At 38.8% G+C, this 26,707-nt stretch overlaps 1 protein-coding gene across 3 annotated transcripts in view; it reads right to left on the reverse strand.

Annotated features, from left to right (window-relative positions):
* Positions 1 to 26,707, reverse strand: part of MEIS2 (Meis homeobox 2) — a 202,695-nt gene that overhangs the window by 161,223 nt on the left and 14,765 nt on the right. For all 3 annotated transcript variants that reach the window (XM_034994828.1, XM_034994827.1, XM_034994830.1), the window contains exon 7: positions 25,308 to 25,422. In XM_034994828.1, coding sequence (XP_034850719.1) covers positions 25,308 to 25,422 — 115 coding nt within the window. The remainder of the gene's footprint in view (positions 1 to 25,307; positions 25,423 to 26,707) is intronic.

Here is a 26,707-nt window from a genome sequence, read left to right on the forward strand (position 1 = left end):
CTCTCTCTCTCTCTCTCTCTCTCTCTCTCTCTCTCTCTCTCTCTCTCGAGGCCTGGGCTGAGAGTACATTCCCCACCTTCACAACATTCCTTCCTAGGTCAAAAGGTCATCTCTCACAGACGTCTCCAGCAGACACTCGGTTGTCAAAAGGTTGCATCATGTGATCTGGGCAGTCGCTGCTAACAAAGCTCTTTCCTCACTGGGAAACAAACTTTGCATGTCTAAATAATTTCCAAGTTAAAAGTGTGTTTTCCTCCCTCCACCCCTGCTCTTCTCCTCAGTTTCAAAACAACGAGGACAGCAGTGGGCACCAAACTCATCAGCAAAGCTTCCACCAATCCCTTGGGTCAAAATTCCACCATTTTTTACTGGGCCGTATTAGCAGGGCAGCTAACTGCCAGGGGCGGTGTTGATTTCCTGCACAGAAAACAGGGGTGTCCCTTTTCCAGGGGATTTCTTTCAAAAGGAAAATCCCATTTTTAAAGCAAACACGCGTATTTTGAATAAATGAGAAATAACGAACAGAAAAACGAATCTAAAAAAAATCAGCACCTCTTGTGAATGCATATTAAAAATTAAGATGACTCGTTTGACTAACGTATATTCAATTGCATTTAAAAGACCAACAACGTACGTAGCGTAGGACAAGGTACAAAAACAAAAATGTGGGGGTGAGAAGTCTGCTCATTTGTTCAACGTTCAGAACTCAGGCAAGCCTAAAGTTTGCCATCAATGTTATAAATAAAAGGTCCGGGTGACTAGGGGAGCAGGCTTTGCTTTTTTCTTTGCCTTTTTTTTTTTTTTTTTTTTTAATTTCCTGCTGCCTAGATGAATAATATAACGATTTTCTCATTGTCACTGATTGTTACTTAGAGCAGCTTGAAGCTCTCACATGCAATCCAAAATGAGTCATTTATTTCTAGAAGGGAGTCAAACAAGTCTATCAACATTGCTTCTATTTATAAATTACATATTTAAGAGTAAAATAAAGTCATGGCTGAAATGTTACATATGGGAGATAAAGAATTAGAGATCCTTTCAAATTATTTGGCCTAGTCCTAAGCAATAACATCTGAGGACATGGACCATTTTTGTAAGAACTAAAGTAATTTGTGCACAAAAAGCTTAATTAAATACCCTCAGAAGTGGGATCCAAGCTCTTACGTGTCTCCGGATACTAAGGTTTGTAGATAGACAGTATTTTCCTAAATGTACTACCTCCTTTATTGTTTTTAATTATCAAACTTTCCAAAAGCACAGTTTTCAAAACTCCTATCTGGGGCTTTCACATGGCCCCTTTCAGGAGCCCTGGGATTAACAGGAACTGACAAAAATGCATATTCTTGAGAATGCGTGTCGTTTCATTTGGTCTAATCTGCTAACTTTAAAGAACCGAGTTTTATAAGCTTTCCTTTGGGTAGGTATTGCAGTGTTCTAAAAACAGTGTTATGGGCTGTTAAATTAAGCACATGTTCCACATTGACATTTTCGTTCCTGGAAGTTACTGTGTGCCAAATTTGCCAGTTTAGGATCTATAACCTTGGAACACGGGCTCTATGCCTTTTTCTTGGGGGTATATGGGAGGTAAGAGAAAGGATATTAAACAATTACGACACAGCCTCAAACAGAAAAAAATAGATCACGCAGGAGAGGAAACTGGTATCTGAACTTTCAATAGACGCTTGGGTGGGATCCAATGAAACAAAGTGAGTGAAAGGCACGTGTTTATGATCTTGTAATGACTTATAAGTTTATCACCACTTCGGGTACTGTGAATCTGATACTCAGCATTTGACATCAACCACAGAAGGTGAGGATTCCATACCATTCTAATAACTGTAGCAAATGGCCCTAAAAATAGGAACTTTGGGGCCAGAATCATGTTTTTATCTGCCAAAGGAATCCAGGAAGAAAACAGGTGCCTCATAATGAATGGCATGAATTTAATTATCATCTATTTTGAGAGCATCACTCAGTTTGCAGTCCTATCAATCAAGAAAGGAAATTAACCAGAGAGTTAAGAATCACCTACAGAGAATATATGATGCAGGTAATAACTGTAAACAGGCATCGTCAGACTCCCGCACATATATGCAGCTGATCCTCTTTGGTGGTGTGACTTTCCACATCTGCACTTTTTCACTCCTGTTACTCCTTTACCTGAACACAGGCCTTCAGCTCCAGACACTCCATCTCTCAAGTCAAAACAGACCTTCCCACCAGGTGTACACAAATATTTTTCTAAGTATAACACTGAGCAAGGAATCAAACAGTTGGGAGATGGGATCCTTAAAAGAAGCTGTTAGTTATGGAATCGCAATATATCCAGACGCCCTAAGAGAAGGTCACACAAGTCCACGGTGGCAGCATTCAAGGGCAGAGATGGCTAACTTACATCTCGCCCAGGAAACAGAGGAGTCTCTATAATCCAGAACATTCTACATCAAACGATAACTGCACCTGCATCTGTAGAATATCTTTACATATAGGTCTTTAGGGGAAACTACCAAAACTGCTACATATTAGGGTTTTGGGTCTCAAAAGCATCCACACTTAAAATACATTAAGAATATTTCAGAAGTAGCTGGTCACCAAGTCTACCTTGTCAAGTCACCCGTTAGAGATTCATTTCAGTATTTGCAGTTAACATTTTTAAAAATCCTAAAGTAACCAAATCATTCCTTTGAAATAAACTATACAAGGAAGCAGCATTTCTGGGCTTTTTGGGAGGTGACTGGAGAAACTAAGATTTATAGTCACCAAACCAGTTTTTCTGAAACCCTTTTCAAAAGTGTAGCATTTCCTCTTAACTTTTGAAACCTGGATCTCTCACTATAAATAAAATAGCAGCCATAAAACATCTTAAAAGAACTTTGAAAGAAATGTAAAACTGCTTAAAAGAAGCAGGCAGTATATAAAAGAAATCAATACAATTTTGTATATTCAAAATAAGGCATTTTATTTCTCCAAGTGAATTGCTTAAGATTATTGAGGAAATTACAGCTGAGACGAGAACTTGTGGCCCCTACACTCTAGTGTCAGGAACCTGCTCCGAAGCCTACAAAAACAGGTTTTCACTCTGCCTCAACAGCCACAAGTTAAAATAAAAGGCACAAAGAAGTTCCACAGACCCATATGCCCAAGGTAAGCCAGTGTGACCTATGACTCAGAACTGTGGGATCTCCAGTTCAACACACTTTGCATGTGGCCCTAACCTGACAACTTGGTCTTCCCTCTTACTGACGCCCTTGGGATAATTCTGATGCCCACCCCACATATGAATGGCAGGGACCTCAGTATCATTACAGTGTGACATATTCTAAAACTTATCTCCTTAGAAAAGAAGTAGGATTACTCAAGTAGGCCAGGAAAATTATTGGAGAATGTCCCTTCTTCAAAGTCAAAAGTTGTAATAATGAGCAGCAGAAATCAATCAAGAGCTTTCGTTGCAAAAATATGAGACCACAGAAGGGAAGGTAGACACCAAGGATGTGGTCAAAGGCTCAGAAGGGGCTACTTTTCAGATGGAAGACTAAAACATGCAACTTTAGCCTCTTCTTATTTTGTCTATGATTTTGTCCTTGGATCATGAAGAGTGAACAGGTCAATACTTAAAATCAAAAATAAATACCCGGGGGGCGCTTGGGTGGCTCAGTTGGTTGGGTGACTACCTTCGGCTCAGGTCATGATCCTGGAGTCCTGGGATTGAGTCCCACATCAGGCTCCCTGCTTAGCAGGGAGTCTGCTTCTCCCTCTGACCCTCCCCCCTCTTGTGCTCTCTCTCTCTCTCTCATGCTCTCTCTCAAATAAATAAAATCTTAAAAAAACAAAACAAAAAAAAAACAAACCCGTGTTCTGCAACTACCTGGAAGAAATTCCAATCAGATCCTTTACAAATTTTTATTTTTATCCTGGTAAAAACAACTACTTGGTATGAAATCCACATATAAGAGCCCTTGAATAAATTATCCAAATATACCTTCCTCCATTTAATTCTATCATGTGCTCTACTGATTTTCTACTAAACATTAGGTTTCAATTTAACTCATCTAACCATATGTTTATTGGAATTTATGAGAAATTTGGGAACAAATGATTTTTGTACCTTCATCATCATCCTATTTGTTCAAGATAATGGCTTAAAAAACTTTGGTCACTGGACTCTTGCAATAATATCAGAAAAAGGTTGTAGGACTCCGTGTGGGCTTCAGAAAATGCAGTAAGATGCCAACTCTATATACTATCAATAATTTTCCAAGATTATACATGGCACTAGGAACCTGCCATCAAATCAGAATTTACAGGGCAGATTTCTAGAAATGAGATTGATCTCCAATACGATTATGCCCTATGATACACCAAGCAACTTCAGAGAAATATCTGGGTATATAACAGAAAATATCAAAACCCACCTGACATTTTCAGAATGAGATAAAACACCTCCAGCCCCAATTTCTGATAACAATTACACCTCTTCCTGTAGACAGGGTGTGGCCAAGTGATTAAGTGCCTGGTTTTGGAGTCAGAGAGACCTGAGTTAGAATCTTGGCCTGGACATTTTCTAGATAGTCAAGGAAAGGAAAGTTACTTCACCTCTCTAAAACTGTTTTCCCAACTGAAAAACCTATGCAAGATAATGAGTATTAAATTATACTAAAAAATACATAGCACAGTATCTGACATAAAGTAGTTGGCAAACATGAGCCAATAATGATGATGATTCTGCGACTACTGCCAAATTTGGGTAGATGCATCATAGGTACTTTTCCTTGATCTAGTTCTTTCATTGTCCAAAAATGGTAATAATCAAATAGAAGAACTGAGTCTCAGGCTACCATAAAGATTTATTATTACTAAACAAAGCTGGCATCTGGAAAGATAATGATCAGATCCCAGACAGCTCTCTTTAAAATTCCTAAACAAGAAATTAGCTTACATATCACATTAGTTTTTCTCTTCCCTAATAACACGTCACATTCTAAAGAGGCCATGGAAAAGGAACCACTGTAAAGAGAATAAATGTCTTCAGCCAATGAGCGTTGAGTTGCGAGAGTGGAGTTAAAACTCTTGCTTGACTCAAAGACTTCTTAGACCAGGACTGGTCAGGGTATGAAACAAAACAATTTGTTGATATCCAGTATATGAAAAACTTGACCAAAGGGACCCCAGGGTGAGTTAGTCGATGATTTCTGAGGAGAGTATTTAGTCCATAAAAGCAAAGAATAAAGACATTAAGGTCCAGTGATGACTTCGTATGGCATCTCAACCAAAATAAAATACTTTTTCAAAACTTAAGAAATCAAAAGAGGAAAAAAAAATGCTTCATCTGTTTCTCCATATAGTATATCAAAATAAATTGAAGACTAGGAAATGAAAGATGACTTTGTATACATCCACTTATTCTCAGGACTGAAAACAAACTGCCAATACAGAGGTACTGTATTTAGCACGTAATGTGGATAAGAAATCTCTGTGTAATTATGTGAAAATATATCATATATATGCACAATTGTAAACAAATAAAATCTATATCATTTACGAAAATTCAGAAGAGACATTATGAGCCATATTAGGGATCCTCATAGTAAATGACACAGTAAGACACATTTACAAAGGCAAAGTGAATTGAGAAGTTGAAACAAACTTAGGTTCATTTCTTATTGGTATGGAAAATGAAATATTTTTATTTTCATCAGTTAAAATAACTGAATAATTACTCAACGCTCAACCTAATGTTAACTGGGTAGACACCATCGGCATTGTCCCAGATCTTGAGCAAAAGAGGGTACAGGAAATTACTTACGCATGGAAAATTTTTATTGGATTGGAGTATCAAAGGCTATTGTCTTTAAGAAATCCTGAAACTCTATAGGTTTTAAGAAAGTCAGGATTAACTTCTTTTTAAACCACAAACCCAATGCAGAGCAAAAATCAACAAACAAGTACAACATTTCTAAAGAGGGAATAAATTATCTATTGTCTTCTATCATTCCTCAGGCAACTAATTCCCACTGAAATGTTGAATGCAAAAATAACTAGATATTTACAATGTATTTTTTAGATCTTTACAAAGGGATAAAGAGTGACGATGAACACAAGATATATTCAGAGGATACTGCATAATTCTGAAATTATGCTTTTACTATTCTTATTCCTGTGATCACTCATGACACAATATTGCCCAGGAGTTTTCGAGATTGGGTCAACTATGCATTAGAACTACTGACATGGTCCCATTTCAAAACCTGCCCTTTCCAAGATGTGTAACGTAAGTTCTGGATGCCCCTTGGCAGGTTGCAGTTGAGGCACTTTATTCAGTGCACTGCAGGCAATACATATGAGGCCATGGGACCTGGGTAGGTGGCTTCATGCTTTTGACCCTACTATAGGCACTGAAATACATCTCTGGAGATTTGTCAGGAATATCCCTGGAAGTCAAGAACTAAAGAGAGTGTCAAGACAACCTTTAGAGAAAAAATATTGTCAAGGAGAAGAGGCAGCCCTCACTGGTTCTGTTTTATTCTGTAGTGGGCAGAAAATAACTCTCAGAATACCGAGGATACCTGCAAGTAATTCAGGAGCTCTGCAGAATGTGAACAGTACATGGGACTGACACTATGGTTTGAATATTGCAGAAGTACCTTTCAATTAAAGAGGGTGGTTTTATTTTACTGCTTCAATATTTTCAAGCCAGATAAAAACAAGATGCTAAGCCCACTTAGAGCTAAGACACAATCACTCTGACTCAATTTTTTTAAGCCCATCTAGTAAGCACTTCTAGTAGGTGGCAGGGGTAATTAAGTGGTGTTGGTGAGCAAATTAAAAAGGAAATTGAAATGAACAGCTTCGAGAAAGCCTTTTTATGCACACAAAAGTATCTTTTAAAAACCCACAATATGAAATATTCACTAACTCTCCAATTTTTTGATCCAGTTAAATATGTTACTAATGGGATTGGTAGATTTTCTTTGGGTGGCAGAAATCTTATTATCCCCAAAGCCAATGAATGTTTGATGCAAAGAGTAAATAGTAAAATGCAAACAAGCATTATTTACTTAGATATGAAGTTGGTGATTATGAAATAAAGAGTTACAGCAGGTTTTAGAAGAAAAAGGAGTCTCATTGTTTTATGGTTCAGTACCTCTTGTATTCTTTGCCATTTCTAAGTATAAGGAGAAGAGGACAAAGCCTTTAGAATGTGCCAATTTAATTTCTGACCTCTCCCTTTTCTATTCAAAGAGTGACCCTAGATTTCTGACCAGCATACATGGGGGAAAAAAAGAAAACAAGGGAAAAGAAATTACTTTTTCAAAGCATAAATCACTGACTTAAAATCTTTAACAAGTGGTATATGAGAGCTCAGGTTCCAGTTTAAGTTGAGGAAATAAAAATAAAATGTTGTAATAAAGAAATAATAGAAGGGTGGTAGCCTTTTGATTAGAGAGATGACATGGGGGGTTTAATGACTTTCTCAGAACAGTCAGTTAGTTGCCTTCACTAAATTTTACACCATTTATGAACCAAGTGCCTTTTTATGCAAAACATACTTTGCAGGTAAAGAACATGAAAAAAAAAATTAAGGGGCCTGTCTTAGTTCTTTTGCTTCCTTTAGCTATGGTGACAGCAAGTAACTGAACCTCTCCCAGGCCAAGCCACCTCACCCAGGAAACGGAAATAAATCTGAGAAATTCTGGGGGAATCAAATGAAAGTTTAGGTAAGAACGTTGACAAACAGAAATGTAACACTAAATGTAAGGTACCACTCCGCAGATGTAATTTGGATTTTGAATGATATTATTTAAAAATTCATAGACAGAGCACGCTAGCGCTTGGAAAAGGCCCGGGAGTCCCCTAACATCCTCACTGCACAGAGATGTGAGGTGAGTCCGTGAGAGCTTAAAGAGGTGATAATATTATCAACAACCAACATCGAAATGGATGGCTGTTACATGCCAGGCATACATTACCACCTCGCGCGTTCCACCAAACTCCCTTCTGAGGTTAAGGATCTGGGTTACAGGTAAGTTAGGGCTAGAACCTAGTCCAGGCTCTCCCCCTCTGGATTCTGAGCCTGTAACCTCGGGGCCTCACCAAGCCACACCATTCTGTGCTTCCGAAGAACTAACTGGAAGAGCTACATGCAGATTCTGGGAGGCTGAACTCACCCCATTCTGGCCTTTAGGTAGACAATAAAAATTTGAAAGTGCCAGAAAAGGAGAGTGGGACAGCATTTGACTTAGCACGAAGGCTTGGTAGACAAGAAACTGCGAATTCTGGCCTCAGGCTTCTCCTATTTTTACCCTTTCCTGAGCTCCTTTGCCTGCAAACCCTGTCTCTGTATGTCTGTGTGAGAGGACAAGAACCAGAGGAGACTAGAGAAGAAAAGTATCCGAAGCTGTTATTCTCATATTTTAGAAATCATTTGTACTGTATCCTGAACTAAAATTCACAATAAGTGATGCAGGCTTACCATTCAAGTTATGGAACCAAAACTAATAAAGAGTCAATGATCATATGTTCCTCCTCCTTCTTCTTCTAATTATTATTAATTATTATTATTATTATTATTATTATTATTGTTATTCCCATCTGGCCTACTACCTAGAACTTCAAATACATTATCTAATTCTAAGTCTCACATCATTTCAAAGCAGGTGTGACAATCCTCATTTTATAAATGTTACAAACTTTTGAACTCTCATTTTGAGTTCTCATTTCTGGCTGGCAGGATCTCCAGGCATAACCTTGTACCTGGTTTCTTGAACTGCTACTCAATTCTAATGAATGTGTCCCAGATTTGGTGACTGAGGCTCTGACAAATTCAACCGTTTTGGTGCTAATATTCCTACTGAGGAATTAAACCTTAAGTCAATGCTAACAACATCTACTAAGTTGCTACATATTATTAGTTATTAACCAGTTGTCAAACTGAAACAACGATTTCTTCAACCAGTGTCTATTTATCACCAACTATGGACACAGCTAGAATGAAGGTGAGAGCAAGAGCTCATCTATTGAGGAAGCAGTAGGTAAGCGCCCCTCCATAATCAAGAGTGACTTCTCAACTTTTGTTTTCCTTACCTCCTGCTGTCGAGGGTACTGTAAAAACTCAGCAAATGTGATCAGATGACATGACGAAAAAAGAGGCCAGAAAGTTTAAGCAAGTAAAAAGTTAAAAAAATTTTTTTAAGAAGTACATCCGGGCTCCTGGGTGGCTCAGTCACTTAAGCATCTGCCTTCAGCTCAGGTCATGATCCCAGGGTCCTGGGATGGAGTCCACGTTGTGTCGGTCTCCCTGCTCAGCGGGGAGTCTGCCTCCCCCACTCATGCTCATGCTCATGCTCTCTTTTTCTCTCAAATAAATAAATTCTTTAAAAAAATAAAATAAAAAAGTATATCCATGCAGATGAAAAAGTTAAAACATCACAGACTCAGAGATTACTGTCTCTAGAGTGATGCTGTGTGGGGCAAGAAGATGTCCATGAACTCAGAGTTCTCACTACTCACCTACAAACCAGCAGGTTTCAAGGGGTCCCTGACAACATTCAACGGGGAGCTTCCCTGATATTTCTGTCTTAAATGTCCAGCATATGGAGCAATACAGCAATGTATAAGAATACCAATTTTTTTCTCTAATTTTTAAAAAGTCTGACACATTACTTTTCAGTGCCATTTGACTTCAGCCAGGGTCCGTTTTTTTGTTGTTGTTTTTTTTTCCTTTTTTTTTTTTTGCCAGCTGAAAGCAGCTCATGCTGTATACTAGCAGAAAAGAAGCAACTAGAATTCCATTTAGAATAAGAAACATAGAGAAAACTCCATTAAGTGGCTGATAATTATGCTAGGATGTATAGCTCATATGTGTAGAAGCATCAAAATCTGGATGGATAAAGAAGAGTAAACCCCTATTTGGACTCTCAGGTTTATAAGTTGCCTAATGATATTAAAGATCACTGGCTCTCCAAATATGTTCATGTTTCTATCCATAAAATAACAAGGACATCCAGGATGCCTGGGTGGCTCAGTCAGTTAAACGTCTGCTTTCGGCTCAGATCATGATCCCAGGGTCCTGGGTTCAAGTCCCGCATCGGGCTCCTCACCAAGGAGCCTACTTCTCTCTCTGCCTGCCACTCATAAAATTAAAAAAGTAATAAAGAGGTCATCCTTTAGAGATGTTGCAATTTTCTGAGTTAATTGCTATAAAAAGTTCAAAGTCTTGTAGAAAAACTCCTTCACAAACAAGACAAATCAGGCTTTTTCTCACCATACTGCAATGATAGGCTTAGTTGTTCTACTAGCTTCTTCTTGATCATTTCAAAGGTGGAGAGCCAAGGTGTGCCTAACCTAATTCTCTCTCCTACAGCCCCCCAAAGGGGGTGACATACTCATGGGGGTAATCTTGTCACAATGCTCAGGGGTAGAATGTATGAATGCAAAAGGCTTTCCGCTCATTTGATGATCAAAAAAGATCAGAATTCTGGATCTCCTGAATGCCCCTGAACATGAACATCTGCCAGCATCCTCTAACAATAAGGAAGAGTTAGGGAAAAATTTACTGCCAGTAGATGCAACACCTGCCTAGTAGCAACCAGTTCTAACAGTCTGCTAAACTAGAAATCCCAGAACAGTGAGATGCAGGCAGGTTGGGTTTTGCAGCTCTGAGTCCCAGAAATTTCCCAATGGACAGTATATTCCATCCATAGCTCACCGTCTGAAGCAAGCAGGGCCCAAGCCATCCACTCTCAAATGAGGAAAGATGGTTTTCTCTCCCTCTCTCCTCCCCCCTCCACAGATTTACCATCCAGCTCCCAACTCAGTGGCCACTTTAAAAAAGAAAAAAAGTTTACTTTTGAGGAAGGAAAGTATGTCATAAGCTAATTATCAAACTAAGGATTAAGATAATTCATAACAGGATTCTGCTGGGATCTCCATTTATAAATTGTTGAGGGTGTAACCAAAAGTGCTTGCATTGACTCAAACACTCAAAAGATATTTACTGGCCCTTTGTTTGATTAATACAATGAAGTGTAACTCCAAAGATGGATGGGTTAACAGAACATTCTGCGCAGGTATAGCTGAACCCCACGATACTGCTGACCTCAGAAGAAATTGCCTTTCATACAACTGAAAATTGATCCTGAGCCCATGTTGATCCACCTCTTAAATACAAGATATAGGAAGACTCCCTAGGATATTAAACCCTATCTGAAGGTACTTCAATGAAAGAAGCAGTTGAAGACTATTTTCCAGGGTGTGTTCCAAGTGAGATTGGTCTCCAGAGATGATGCACAAAAGGGTTTCAGTGGGTAAGTGAGTCTGGGAAGATCTGTGTTCTACCCCTGTGTGGACTTAAAAGGCACATTAGCAAACTAGAGGATCTGAAAATTCCCATACTAGACGAAACCCTGCTCTACTCCAGCTTTCAATTTATCTAACCGCAAAGTCCTTTTTTTTTTTTTTTTTTTGAAGTAATATCTATTTAAACATCCTCGGAATTGTTTTTCCAAATATTGAAGAAAATATAGTTACTCAATCCTGTTGTTAATAATTATAACGCTATAAAAATTTACAAAAATATGTTTCTGCATACATTTCCAGAATGATGTTACATACATGAAACCTTGTGAATCACAATAATTTAAGTGCTTAAATTACTTTAGAGAGAATGTCAAAGTTTTTTTTTAAAGCTATTTAAAATTTGCTTCTTCGAAATAAGTCAGTCAGAGAAAGAAAAGTATGATATGATCTCACTGATAGGAGGAATTCTTAATCTCAGGAAATAAACTGAGAATTGCTGGGAGGGATGGGGTGGCTGGGTGATGGACATTGGGGAGGGTATGTGCTATGGTGAGTGCTGTGAATTGTGTAAGACTGATGAATTAGAGACCCACACCCCTGAAAAAAATAGTACATTATATGTTAATAAAAAAAAGAAGAAGAAGAAGAAGATAGTAGGAAGGGAAAAATGAAGGGGGGGAATCGGAGGGGGAGACAAACCATGAAGAGACTATGGACTCTGAGAAACAAACTGAGGGTTTTGGGGGGGGGATGGGTTAGCCCAGCGATGGGTATTAAGGAGGGCACGTATTGAATGGAGCACTGGGTGTTATATGCAAACAATGAATCATGGAACCCTACATCAAAAACTAATGATGTACTGTATGGTGACTAACATAACATAATAAAATAAAATTTTTTAAAAAAAGTAAAATAAATTAAATTTGCTTCTTCATTCAAAGAATATCCACTTTTTCAAATAGACTGTATTACAGGCAAGTATATGGGTCTGCTATTTTGACTGCGGAAGACATAGTGGAGAACTCGTCATTGGCATTCAAAAGGAAGGCGATTATGTCACTACTCCCATTCAAAAACCTTCACTAGGTCCCTATTACATACCAGATCAAGCACAAACCCCCCAGCCGACTATTCAATATCCTTCACAATATGGACCCAATCCTCCTTTCGAAAAATAATAATAATAACAATTATTGAAGGCCTATGTTATCATAGCCCAATGGGGTGGGAGGAGATGAACTGAAGGGGAACATGTCTAAGACAATGGAAACTGTCCGCAACAATCTTCCAAACAGGATAATCAATAAATCATGCAACCAATGACTAGTGCACAAAAACCTGATTGTCAGAAGAGAGACTCAAAAACTGTGCAATGGGACTTCACAAGAAAGAAATGACTTCCAGCTAGATGAGTCTGGGGCTGGTAGAGGGTGTAGGGCAAGCAGCTGCCCTTCCAGCTTCATATCCACCACTTCTACTTCCTAGATATGAAGGCAGGATTTCATTTTTAGGGTCTTCGCCATGATGGCAAAAGCACAGGGTCTGTGCTCAGCTTCTATTTAATTATTTAATTATTTATTCCAGGAGGAAAAAAGAAGCTACTTTAAAAGCAACTTCTAAATAAAAAATAGGTATAATGTTTTATTAACTACGAACCAAGCATAAAATTACTGTCGTTCTACATAAATCATTGTCATTTCGTCTGTAGCCCCCCAAATCTGTTAGAGATTATTTATTATTCCCATTTCACAGACACAAAGCGGAGGATTAGAGACTCCCCCATGACGGGTGGCAGATCTGAGGATTTAAAGGCAGGCAGGCAGGCAATGCCAGGGGCCACATCTTTAACCACGATGCTATACTGCCTATAAACACCTTGTGACCCCCAAAGAATCATTATTCTCCCGACATGCATCACAAATTTCTACTTCAACAACTTTACGTGTGCAAATGGAATTACTTTCCTCCTCTTCTCCACTGGCTGATAGATGTCCATACTTTGAAACTCACGGCAGGGAAAAAGAAGACTATTTAGACTGTGGCTCCACCAGCCCAGAAGAGGCCGGCCCATTATTTTGGACTCTGTCCCTGTCTTTCTGTCCATCCTACCTGTCATCTCTCCATCTGTCCTCTCCTCTCCGTCTCCTACAGCCACTGCCTTAACTCAGCCCTCATCTGTCTTCTGGACTAGGAACCCTGATTCTATATTTAGTCCTGTTTCCTTCAAACGTAGTCTCTCTCATCATTCTAAACGAGCTTTTTCAGAAAGGTCAATCTCTCCAGCCACTCCTTTTTTGCGTTAAGTTCCTTTAATGGGTTCCCCACTTCCCAGAGCAAGGTTACCCTGGTGCATGGATTAAATAGTCAGATTCCCAGGACCTCCGGTGGAGATCCTAAATTCCGTACGGGTGGAGGTCTGCCTGGGAATGTGTATCTACATGCCCCTTAGGAGCTACTTATCACCAGGAAAGTTTGGTAAACAGTGCTCCACCGGATTAAGTATAAGCTTCTTAGCGTGGTAAACAAGAATCTTCACTTACCGCCCCTCCCGGCCTCTCCAGCCACCTTTTCTCCCCATGCATTCTCTCACGCAAAAAGCAATGCGGGCCTGCCCAGGCTCCAAACGCACCCTGTTGCTTCACACTTCCGGGACTCCGCATTGGCTGCCCCAGCTGGTCCCCATAACCTCCCTATCTTGCTCACTTGAAACACCTGCTGAAGGCCATTAGAACCTTTCAAAACCTCCCCACTTCTGTGAAGCCTTCCGCAGGCACTTCCAACAGAATTAATTACTCGCTCTTCTGGAACGCCTTACAACTTGTATGTTACACGCACTATTAGTAGCAGGTACATTTATCTGTTTACATTTCTGAGTTACTAATGAGCACAAAGAGAAGAGGGGCCACATCTTACTTGCTTTGTATCTCCAGCAGCTAGGGCAGTGCTTGGCACTAATTGTAGGGTCAATAAATGTTGAAGGAAGAGAATATTCCTGGGGGTGCCACCATTAGTCCGTTGCCAACCTCGACTTTTTTTTTTTTAAAGGTTTTATCCATTTATTTGACACAGAGAAAGAGCACAAATATGGGGGAGCAGCAGAGGGAGAGGGAGAAGCAGGCCTCCCCCCCTGCCCCCCGCTGAGCAGGGAGCCCAATGGGGGACTCGATCTCAGGACCCTGGGATCATGACCCGAGCAGAAGGCAGACGCTTAACCGACTGCGCCTCCCGGGCACCCACCAACCTCGACTTTTAAAAGGCCAGTGTTTCATTGAGTCCTCACAACCAACCTGTGAGTTCGTTATTATTCCCATTTTACAAGTGAAGAAACCAACATGGAGGAAGATGGCTGCTTCCAAGCGGCAGGGCAGAGATCAACGTTCAGAGCTACCTGCTTCCAGAGCTGACATTCTCTCTACACCACGCACTCCTCCAGGCCAACAAGACTTCCTCCATTGACTATCTGCCTTACATAAGAGTTATTTTTATACTTGACAGGGTGCCTCCTGCCTCCTAGGAGATGGTCAATTATTGAAGGCAAGGATCCTTACAATTTTCATATTTTTATTCCCAGGGTGTCTTGCTCAACGAAGAGCTTTGTACAGTGAATTTAAGCGGCATACATTTAGAAGAGGTCTTGCGAGAGTAAGAGCTTCCTGCCTCCAGACAGGTGTGTGTACCTACACAGTAGACCGAGTGCCCAACCCTCCGTCATAAAAGGACACCAGCCAGGTAAATGCAATAGGCTTCCGATAATCTCTGACTTATCAAGTTTTGTTCATCATTCACATTTAGTACATAGAAATTTCGGAGGTTTTATTTTAGCGGATGGCATTTATTACAAATGTGAGTTGGAAGAAGAAATATGAAATTTTACACTCCTAGTCTACTTTTGTAAATCTTCAATCCTAAGAAAAAAATGAATGTTTGGTTCTGAGGCAACAGTAACATCTCTAACTGGTAGCGAGGGTTAGGGAATCAGTGTTTTGCTTCAGCAAATATTCTGACTAAAGGGTAGTCAGCTACATCTTGTATAAATTATCAGTCTAAAAATCATTAGAACCCAGCAAAATACACTTAACTTTAAAATTCTCCTGAAAATTATTTAGACTTTTTGGAATGATTTGGAATACATTTCAGGAGAGGGTATGGTATCAGCCACTGTACTGATTATTATGTATTATTCTACTTGTGAAGTAGAGAAATTCCAACTGAGTGGTTCTAATTGATTAGATAATGGAGAAGTTGCTCTGTGTTTACAAAATACACCTCATTCTTAGCTAACTGAACAGTCATCTGATATTAATATACCACACCTTAGGTGTCCTACTCCCAAACTGTAACATTCTCCCATCCTCAGAAAATAAATTCTAAAGCCTAGTTATTTTCTCGATGAACCGAGAAGAAAAAAAAAAACCTCTCCTGTTAAAAAAAAAAAAAAGCAAGAAACAAAAAATATTATCTCACTATGTATTACTAGCCTGTAAAATCAAGGAAATAAAAATACATTACACCCCAATTACAAACAAACAAAACTTTGCAGCCTTTCTCTCTCTGTTTAAAGATAAAATGTACAAATAAGAAGTAAGATCCATGAATGTAAACATTAGATTCCTGGAGCTTGAAGTGAGTATCGCATAATGTATAGAATTGTCCATTCATTGCGTCCTACACCTTAAACTAATGTAACATTGTATGCCAACTACACTTCAATAAGAAAATAAAATCGAAGATCATCTCCTTCAGTCCTATTTTACAGATAAGCAGAAGTCCAAAAACAGTAAGGGACTCATCCAAGGCCACAGAGCTAATGAGTGTTAGCATAAGATGGGGACAGCAGGGGTAAAGGAACTCACAATCACTGTTTCCAGCCAATGTTATATGCTTGACACATGGACTCTCACTTAATATAATCTTGAGGTGAAGTGGTTTTCCCCCCACCTTGCAGATGGAGAAACTGAATCTAGCAGATACTGAGTAAAACCGGGAATTGAGCCCATGTCTCTCTGCCTCTGAACTCTGCCCTTTTCAGGATAACCCTGACCTTAGAGCGGAGGCCTCTTAACCCACAGTCCAAGATTCTAGAAAGAACTCAAGCAGACGAAAAAGCGCTCACTACCAGGTTTTCCTTGCATCCTCCAAAATAATTACACTTGCTCAAAAGCAAACTACGAAAAAACTGGGCGACATATGTAGAAAATCAACAAAAGCATGTGGGGCCTAAAACTCAAGAATTACTTCCAGACTCTTTACCTGTGTGTGAAGACCAATGACTTCCCCCAAGGTCAATCTCATCCTAAACAAGAAGTACAAGCAAAATGGACCCTGAGTTAATCATGGGAAACTATTCACCACATTAAGCAATTTCCCTTATTAGGTTTGCCATTACACTAAAAGACCTATCTATACACTTACTTTTGTAAAGATAAATAATACAATGAAAGGAAATGCCATCTCCAAATTCTGACTATATGTGCATAATTTAAGACAACATTAAGAACAAATAAGACAAATCCTATTTTAGGTATTATATCAAAATACTACTTAGAATAAGAATCTATAATTTAAGAATGTACCTATAACCAAAAGATTTCGAAGTTTGAGTTGAGGGTCCATTGGCTTACCTAAGGCATTTTTGTATACAACAAAATTTCAGTAAAAGAAAACAATTTTTATTATCACTTAAGGAAGCAATCGGGTTTGATCAAATGTATCAATATATTCAAAATAGCTCATTTATGTTCAGGTACACATCACAGAGTCAATAAGAACAAGGATTTGATTAATGTGTCCACCTTAAAAAAAGAAAAAAAAAACCAAAATCTGTGGATTTGTTTATTGATTCAAAAGCGGGCCTACTATTGCTAGACAGCTGAATAAATGATAATCCCTACAATGGAAAAGCAGAGAAAGAAAACCAGGAACCAAATAATTATAACATAAACTGTGAAAGATGCTACGATGGAATTAGAAAGTGCCAGTGGGGTGCAGAGAAGGGGACATTGGCCCATACCTGGGCAAATCAGGAAGGCTTCATGGAGAAGTTGATATCAGAATTGGATTTTCATCGGTAAGAATTCCCTAGGCAGAAGAGAGGCAGGGACGCACTTTCTCTGTTTCCCCTCCGTTATTTCCCTTTTCAAGACCTGGCTTTTTGGCCAGCTGAGGGACCTTACTGCTGGATACAGAAGGGATACTAAAATGGCTTCCTTTCATTTTAATGAGGAACTAGACTTTAGTGAAGTCTCATAGTTGTTTTCTTGCTGCTCATTAGAAAGGGCGTGAATAGTTCAAAACTACTGAGGGATAAATTTGGTAGATGGAAATGGTTTCTATTATTGTCTGCTGTGACATCAAAATATTTCTAAAGGCCAAAATAAAAACAAATGTCAACATAGGAGGATGAATTCTCCCACTAATCACACCTCCCCCTCCTTCACCCCCCTCCCAAAACAAGATGAATTTCAAGAAACTCTCCGAGGGTAGAAATATAAGAAAGAAAGAGGAAGGCTGAAAAATAACATGGCATCATTACAGACTATTCTTCTAAAGCAAAGTAAAGACAATGAGGGGAAAAATAGAACACGTGTATTACAATGTATAGCACCATACGGCTGTGTTTGATGCTCTGGAGGGCTTCAACAAGTACTGTTCAGCCAAAAATCAATTGAAAAATCAGCATGATAACAGAGCATGAGTTGCCCTATAATAGCCTTAAGACCCCCAAGGCTATACAAGTCCCTTTCATCTGCCACACTGAACTGACTCAAGGGGAACCTCACTTCCCCTCCCCGAGTACTATGCCTAGCTGTATTTCTAACCTACTCTTTTACCCTCCCTGAGAAAGGGGAGCTGACAAGGGCCAATGATGATTTAAAGTGGCTTTTAAGATTTTTTTTTTCCTTTCTGCCTTATTCTTTATCTTTTCTTGATATTTGCACTCCGATTCGGTCGGCAGTATTAGTCACAGGACTATTTCCACAATATGAAATGGTCAGGCATAATCTCTGAATAACCTCATAATAATACTGTTTTTTAAATGCCTTAACTAACAGACATTAAACTGCCCCTTAATAAAAATCAGAGTTCAGGCTTATGCAAATGTGGCATGTAAGCAATTCACAGCATTGTTATAAATATACATATACAGTTCATTCCAAGATTTCATCTCAATATTTCTTCAATCACTTCCTCACAATGTCTGGTTTGTTCAATTTATATTTCTACTTGGCATTTGGTGCAAACCCCCAAAGATAAGATACATCTGTCCCTTAGTCACAAATCTTGGCATTTTTACCTTAACTCAATCGTGAAATGATTGGTTGAATATTACCTTGCTTATTAACAGGATTTCCTCGTAATAAAACATTTTATTTCCAAACTTTTGAATGTGACATGAGATGTACCAACTCAGTGGTGACATACCACGGCTTAAGGAGGACATATAAACACCCTGATAGGTGTGAGGGAAGGAAAAGCTAATTGGAAGTCAGCTTCCCTGTGATTATCAGCTTGTTTATGGGGAGGGAGGACTCCTCTGAATGGCACTGTAAATTCATCCCTGATTATGGCGTTCAAACCAGAGTTCAATTCCACAAGCTCCCCGAGAACCCCCCACCCAATCCATTTTGTTTAGTTACAAAGGGTTGTGCACTGTTTTCAGAGAATGACAGTTTTTCCTGCTTTGATTTTCTCCAGTTTCAAGAAAAATTAATCAGTTGTGCAAGCCAGTTGTCAGATTTCACTTCCCTCATGGCAGAAAGCACACATATTCATTGTCTGCTATAAGAATAAATTTTAGTAATTTTTTCCCCATGTCAATATGAATATTAGACTGACCCAATTAATATGAAATTCTTCTTTGCTGCTGGAACAGACAGTGCTGCAGAAAGAGCCATTTGCACAACCTGTTCATGATTATGGGCCATAAGGACACAAAGATGGCACACACATTTGTGGACCATCTGAATTCTTATACGGAGAGGGGAGGGGGAGGGGGGAGCGGCATGACGTTAGCGTGACTGTCGTGGGTCATGTCTTTTAATCCGTAGTATTGGACATGTAACACAGCAACAAGAGCTGATCATTTTGTTTAATCACCTTCTGGATCTTTGCCAGATGGTCTCTATTGAGAGCGCTGCAAACAGAGAGAGATGAACTGCATCTAACACGCCACCAGAGCTTTCCCGTAAATGTCTGAGAACTGATTCCAACAAGAATTTAGTCTCAGAGCAGAAAGGGATACATTTAAAAACTATGTGCATTAACTATACTTTTCCCCATAGAATCCTCACTTGGCATGAATAATTTACCCACTCTTATGCTAATGGGATCATGAAAGTATCCCTGTGTCTTTAGTGCAGCTATTCTCAGCTTTCAGTAATTACCCCACCCAGTGAAAATAACATGGCTTCTGCATTGAACGGCAGACTAGTACCTGACAATTAGAAAGATCATGGCTGACAGTGGAAGGGTCCAGAGCTGGACAGAGAAACCCTTGTGGCCCACAGAGGAGTAACGCTGGCCATGGGGGAGGCGAGCAAGGGGGAAAGGGTGAGAAGAAATATTTTCCATTGTCGAGCTCTGCGTTCTCTGACTTATTACCAAGATTTTACTTAAATAAAAATATGTTCCCCTTTACATCACTACGTGTAAAAGACGCTCATGACAAGTTCTGAAGAAAAAAAATAAATAATATCCAAGTAGAAGAACTAGAAGAGTTATCTTTACAGCACATCTGCATTAAGTATATATTTTATCAGAATTGTTTAAAATCTAAATAGTGGAAAATCCTCTGCATTTTGCTTTTTGGAGGGAAAAAGTATTACCAAAAATTAAAAAAAAAAAAAAGAAGAAGAAGAAGAAGTAGAAAGAAAGAAAGAAAGAGAAAGAAAAACTCATTTTCGACCTCTGTCCACAAAACTCCATGTTAGGTAGTTCACTGTGTAAAAATTATCAGGCTAAAACATCTGGGAAAGAAAGCTATGAAACAGCAGGGAACGTGGCTGGTTTATTGTTTATCTTTTGTTTATGAGGCAGTATTCAAGTTTAATTACTACTCTAAATTAAACTCTAACTGGCATCAGGAGACATCCCTTTACATGACTAAGTTAAAAAAAATCTAGAAATACCAACTCTGGGTTTTTCAAGTAAGTTGATACATATAGGAAGAAATTACTCAAAATTAACAGCAATTATAGAAAGCCTTTTAAGCATTTATGGGCACTATTACATGCTCCTAGAGCATTTATTTATTAGAAGAGTTTAATTTTATTTCTAATGGTTACTATTCTAAAAAGTCCCAAGAAAATCAACAGAAATTATTTGGATGTTTGCTGATTGCTAAAGGATGGTATTCTTTTGACTTCATTGGGGGGGGGGGCAGAGCGGCAAGGAAAAAAATGCAACATAAATATTCTATATACAACAGCTTCTTCTGTGGGAATGTATAATTATCAATTATATTCTCAGAGAATTTTTTTTGATACAATTAGGAAGACAGGAAGGAAAAGAAATGGCATTTACTTATCATAACAGTGAGTGACCAGTTTTGGATGAACTTAGCTCTAGGAAAAATAAAAGTTAAAAGCAACTAGCAAAAGATTATGCCAGATGGCATCTGTCATATTGTATTTAGGGTTATTTTAAAGAAATTGCCGCCACTTTGAAAACATTCCATTGACGGAGTTTTCCTAGACTGAATAAGAAATCCCAGTAGAACATATTCAGGATCCACCGTAGGTAGGGTGGAGGTTTTTCTCCCTCCTTTAAATGTATAATTGGAATATTCTGGTGGGGGAGAAATCTATTTCATACCGATAGCATGCATTATAAACTCAAAAGTATACTACTATTTTAGATGCTTGCTGACCTATAAACACACTCAATATAAAGGGGTATTTTTAGATTTCAACACCATGACTGGTAAAGAACTGTATAATACATAAATAAATATCTAGCTATAAAATAATAGTCTTATTGCCTGGATCCATAGTTGGGGACATCAGTGGAAGGGTTTGGTAGGTGGCAGAGTTGAGGGGAATTATGCTGGCTTGTGCAGCCTTGTGTCCTGAAAGATTAGAGACATATAGATGCTAGTATGCTAATGTATTTAGGTTAAACTGGGTCTGGCAACAGTATGGTTAACGTGTGTGTGGTGTGCAGTGTGAGCTCAGCAGTTACTGGGCCAACTGTCTCGGTATTTCTGGGAATCCTGCCTATTCACAGTGCAGGGATTGTTCAATTGCTGCAAAATGTACAAAATGAATTTTACAAAAATGAATTGTAAGGAAGGCCCCATTACAACGATTTTACAGCAAAGATGTCAACATCAATTTTTCTTTCATGCATAGCTAATGATTAAAACAGCATATTCCATTTGCCTAAGACAATTTATTTCATATTGGCACATCAAAATATTGAAATACAAAGTTATCTTTACTCTACCCTTTTTATTCATTGCTGCTGAACCCATACCATTGTTCAAACCAGGAAAAATAAAACAAACTTGGCACGAAATACTTAAAACAAAGGCTCATCAATATTCTCCAATTTGTCAACATCTCAATTACAGCACTGGAAAAAATGTAAATTTCATGTGCTCTAAACACTGAGGGGTCTATTCTCTTGCCAATTCACATGCGTAACTCCCATCAGCGTTAATGGGAGTTACACAAACCCATCAATAATAATAATACTTTGTACATATATTGTGCCTTTCATCTAAGGCTCTCAAAGTGCTCTATGAACAAGGGGGCTGCTTCCTAGTCTTTACTCTGGCAAAATACACAATGAAATACAAAGCAGCTTTTGACTCAGCAGGTACAGAATTAGGGACCCCAAGCCTTATTATCAAGCCCCATTTTACTGATGGGAAGCCAGACACAAAGAGGGCCAGTTACTGCCCCAGAGTCCCCAGTCTGTACCCTAATTCTATCCCTGAAAAACCAGATTTCTTTCTTCATTCTGATGTGACTAACAAGACAAACTCCCTCCCTTTGGCTGCTTTTAGCAAAAGAAATCAGAGTGAATGAAAATCTGGTTCATATTTATATAGTTTACTGCTAGGCATGTGCTGTTTGAAAGACATAGTAAAGTCAGGTTTTACATTTTACCAAGTTTGTTTCTTACAATATTTCTAAAATTTGATTTTTTTTCCCTCTATTTGGTTTGTTGTACAAACACTAGAGAGGAAAAGATGACCTTTCACCTGTGTAACTATAGCTCTTTCACTATCAAGTCATAAAATGAGGTATTTTTAGGTTCCAAAGTAAAGATGTGTATGAACCATTTTAGTACAGATATTCACAAAAAATATAAAGCAACATAAATGCATGTATTGTTTTATAGCATATGGCTATTAAAGTTTAATTTAAAATGTGTATGAAAACATTGTATTTAGTACAATTCATCCCTATTTTTTCTGTTTATCATAATTTGTTTTGAAACTGAGTCGTTTTACAGTTTTCCATATGCCTGTTGTGCTAATAAATTCTGAATACACAAGAAAACTCTTTTCTAAACTACGAACTTGGTTTCCAGTGAAACATTATAATATATTTAATACGAGGAACATAAATTTCCCTCCTAGGTTTCCCATTATACAGCAACCCTAAGATTTAACCTAGGATAAGCATATGTGATTTCAGTCAATATCTCTGTTGACTTTGCCCTGAAGCAGATAATTAATCTTTCCCACAGAAAGCTACTCTGGACAATTCAGTGGGCCAAATTTCAAAATACCTTAAATACACGTTTAAAAGACTAACATAGGCCTGAGTATGACAAAATGCATCAAGCCCGGCCTTCAAATTTAGTCTGCTGTAACAAACAGAATACCCTCCAACATGTGTTTGGGGACCACTGATGTGGTAAGCCAGGTAGGAAATTCTCCACGCCACAACTTATTCCTTATTTTATAGGAATCATAACTTGTTTTTGTCCCTCACACTTTCATACAGTAAAATGACTGACTTCCTAGTGCTCGTACACATAAGCCGCCATGTCCATTCTTTAATCCCACGGAGATATGATAAAAGGGACAAAATCCTGCAGGGATCAAATCCTTCAACATGGGATAAGTGGGTGCAGCTACCCACAACATAGAGGTTTATGGGCCTCGCTTTTACCCAGTGTATCCATCTCAGAACTTTTCTCTTTTTCTGACCAAAAACAACAACAAAACAAAACTAACCGAAATGATAAAACTCCACACCTTGCCTGTTGCCGCGACAATTCCCAGCTCCAAACCCCAGGGTCTTCTCGCTCCCCCTCCCCTTCTCTCGGGTCCTTTCCTGCTATCTCCCTTGCCATAACTCAACCAACCCAACAGAACCAGGCAGTTTTAAATTTCAGTTGGGACCTTCGTGACCTGTTAATGAATCTACAGAGAGGAGAAAAACTCACAGTGTTGAGTTATGCCTGGTGTTGCTAGCTGACTTGGAGTCAGAAATGCTTGAAGCGTTAACGTAATTGCAAGAATGTGAAAAATGAAGCGCTGGGCTCCTGAGCAAAGTGAAAGGTCAAAGCGAGCCTCACACACAACAAGTCTTTGGAAGATAGCCTCATTAGACCATTAAGTCTGCTTCTCTTTTCCCCCCTCTTTTGTCCAATGGTTAGGGTGTTTTGTTTTTATTAATAGATACATTTCACCCTTTGTGTTATAGCAGTTAGGGGTGGTAGGGAAGGTGGACTCATTCAAAGCTTCCCAGATTTAACCACCCTGAGAAGTCCATCGCCGTGACATGGAACCACACTGCACTGCAGATCCACAGGATTCATGTACACGCCATCTCCAAAATGCCTTCCAGTTTGGTTTTCTTATGTACAATCTAACTGGTCTAATAAAGACAGCAGATAAGCCTAAATAGATCCAACTGACAAGTCCTTCCACAATTTACCATCCGATAGTTTTCATTTCTGTATCAGTCGCAAATAACCCAGATTCTAATTTGGACCTATTCACAGTGAATGGCATCTTAGAAGACAAGTTTCTTCCTATACTCTTCTAGAATACTAGTAATCCAAAATCTGTGGCCAGAAACTTGGAGAAGTCAAGGCACTCACCCTACAAAGTCAAGGCACTCACCCTACATCAACCACCTTCTTTTAAATGGCATATATGACTACAGCTCAGGCTGTTAAACTGTCCTCCACTTGGAAGAGTGTCTAATGCTTAAATACTGTGGCCATAAACACAGTCATAATAGAGATGAAATAGACCTAGGAGATCAGACACCATCTAATGTAAAATATTAAAAAGTAAAATCTATACACTTTCCTGGCCTATATTCAATAATGCATCTTCCCTTAAATTATCATTTTAGCTATAGAAGAGTCATCCCTACCAATGTATAATTACTCTCTGTGCAATAGGTGAGTTTTAAATCGTAAAATTTATTCTAAATTACGCGAGGCTTCCTGTCATCAGCCATTGACGTTCCCCTTGCCCTCTGATTATTCTAATTTTTAGGATTTGTGACAAAAGTCACCATGTCAGCTGACTGGAAATGGGGACAAATAACCTAAGAACTTCAAAATCCATCTTCCCAAGATAAAATTCCATATAAAATTCACACAGTACTTCTAGAGTTCATAAGAACAGATTTTGGCATTTTATGTGCTTTCGAGGCATCACTGCTTGATTACAGAGAACTCCTACAGTTGATATTACAAACAAAATATCCTGCTTATAGAATAATTCAAACTAGTGCAATAATAGCAGCAAAGTAAGCCTGTCATTCTATTTACTCACACACAGAAGTAAAGTGTAGATAACCAAATTTGTAAAAGAATTGGCAGAACTAATCAATTGTTATTGTAATGTCTACTTAAAGATTAGACATCTCACTCTGACTTTTTTTTTTTTTAAAGTAATGTAAGTTGAGAGGAAATACTAACGTAGCAGCTCTCTAACCTGCCACTCTCCTGTTTACAGGAGATGTACTGATATTATAAAATACTGAAGTTATTTTAGTTATGTCTACTTTGTACAAGGACAATGCTTGACCTTTTACCTTGTTCACTGCTGTTGTCTCCACTCTGTGAAGCATGGCCCCCACTGGAGGGCCCCGGGGTGCCTGCTGAGTGGGTGGAGGTTGCATCATCGTGATCTCGCCAGGATGCAGGATTCTGATGTCAGGATGCCAAGAGATTTTTCCACAGTTACCATTTCAGCCATAAATGAAGAAACAAGAGGAAAGGTGCAGAGGGAGACAAAAAATGTATACATATTAGTATTTGTGGAACTAGGCATATAAAGATGCCATACTACGGTACGTTGTCTTTTCAGCGATTGGTACCAAAAGTAAGAAAAGATGCTCCAGAATCTTGATGAGGTGATGGTTAGTTACATCAGTGTCTACATGTGTTTAAACTAATTGAAACAGACACTTAAAAGGGGTGCATTGCATTATATACAAATTATACCTCAATGAAGTTAATTTCTAAAGTTAGGGAAAAAAGCTTTTTACAAATCTAGAAGTCATTTCTACTCTTGCTGTCTTAATTGGGGCATACTCTTCCAAGAAAGAGGCCAATACTCTTGGATACTAATTACAGAACATCTACAAAACTCAATGACTCCCTTAAAAAAAAAGAAAAGAAAAGAAAAGGAAAGAAAAGAAAAGAAAAGAAAAGAAAAGAAAAGAAAAGAAAAGAAAAGAAAAGAAAAGAAAAGAAAAGAAAAGAAAAAACCACAGATCCAGGAAAGTACGGGGCAGCCCTTTGCGTCTTTCAGGTGCACTGACCTAGTCCAACCTGAATGAACTCCGAAAATTACCAACTGATTATACAACCAACAGACAGAGTGATATCAATGAACAAAATGAAGCAACTATGAACAGTCAGCCATCTGGTAAACTGGACGGGACTTCCACATGAGCTCCACGGAAGCTCTCAATTCACAGGGCGGTGCTTTTTTCCTGGAAGTACGACTTGTTTCAGAGGACATGCGAGGCAAACTGAGAAATTATAGCTCATGCTATGCTCAGTGTATTCTTCTCCTGTTCCTCCTCCCCTTTCCTGATCATTCCCAATCCCCTGCTGTTGCTTAAAGGAAAACAGGAATTCTAATGTACAGGAAGGACTTTATCAGCACCACATGAAGGCAGGCAAGAGATGGAATTTCCTCTGGCAGAAACGGGGAATAGGAACTGCACATGAAACAGACCAGCCTTAAGGCCAGAACTGTACACTTGTCACCTGCATGTGATGACTTCAACTAGAGCCCAAAGATCTCCTGGCAAGCAAATTCTTATGGGGGGTGGGGCAGGGAGATTCTTTGGGGGCAAAATGAAATAACAATATCAATCTCTCAAAGTACACGATTTCTTCTCACAAGAATTGGTAAATAAGGATTCAGACATGCCTATGGGCAACATGCAAACATCGTGACCATCTGAAAGCAATCTTGCCA

The sequence above is a fragment of the Mirounga leonina genome, unplaced genomic scaffold (genome assembly GCF_011800145.1).
Source record: "Mirounga leonina isolate KUSES-001 unplaced genomic scaffold, KU_Mleo_1.0 Mir_91, whole genome shotgun sequence".
NCBI lineage: Eukaryota > Metazoa > Chordata > Mammalia > Carnivora > Phocidae > Mirounga > Mirounga leonina.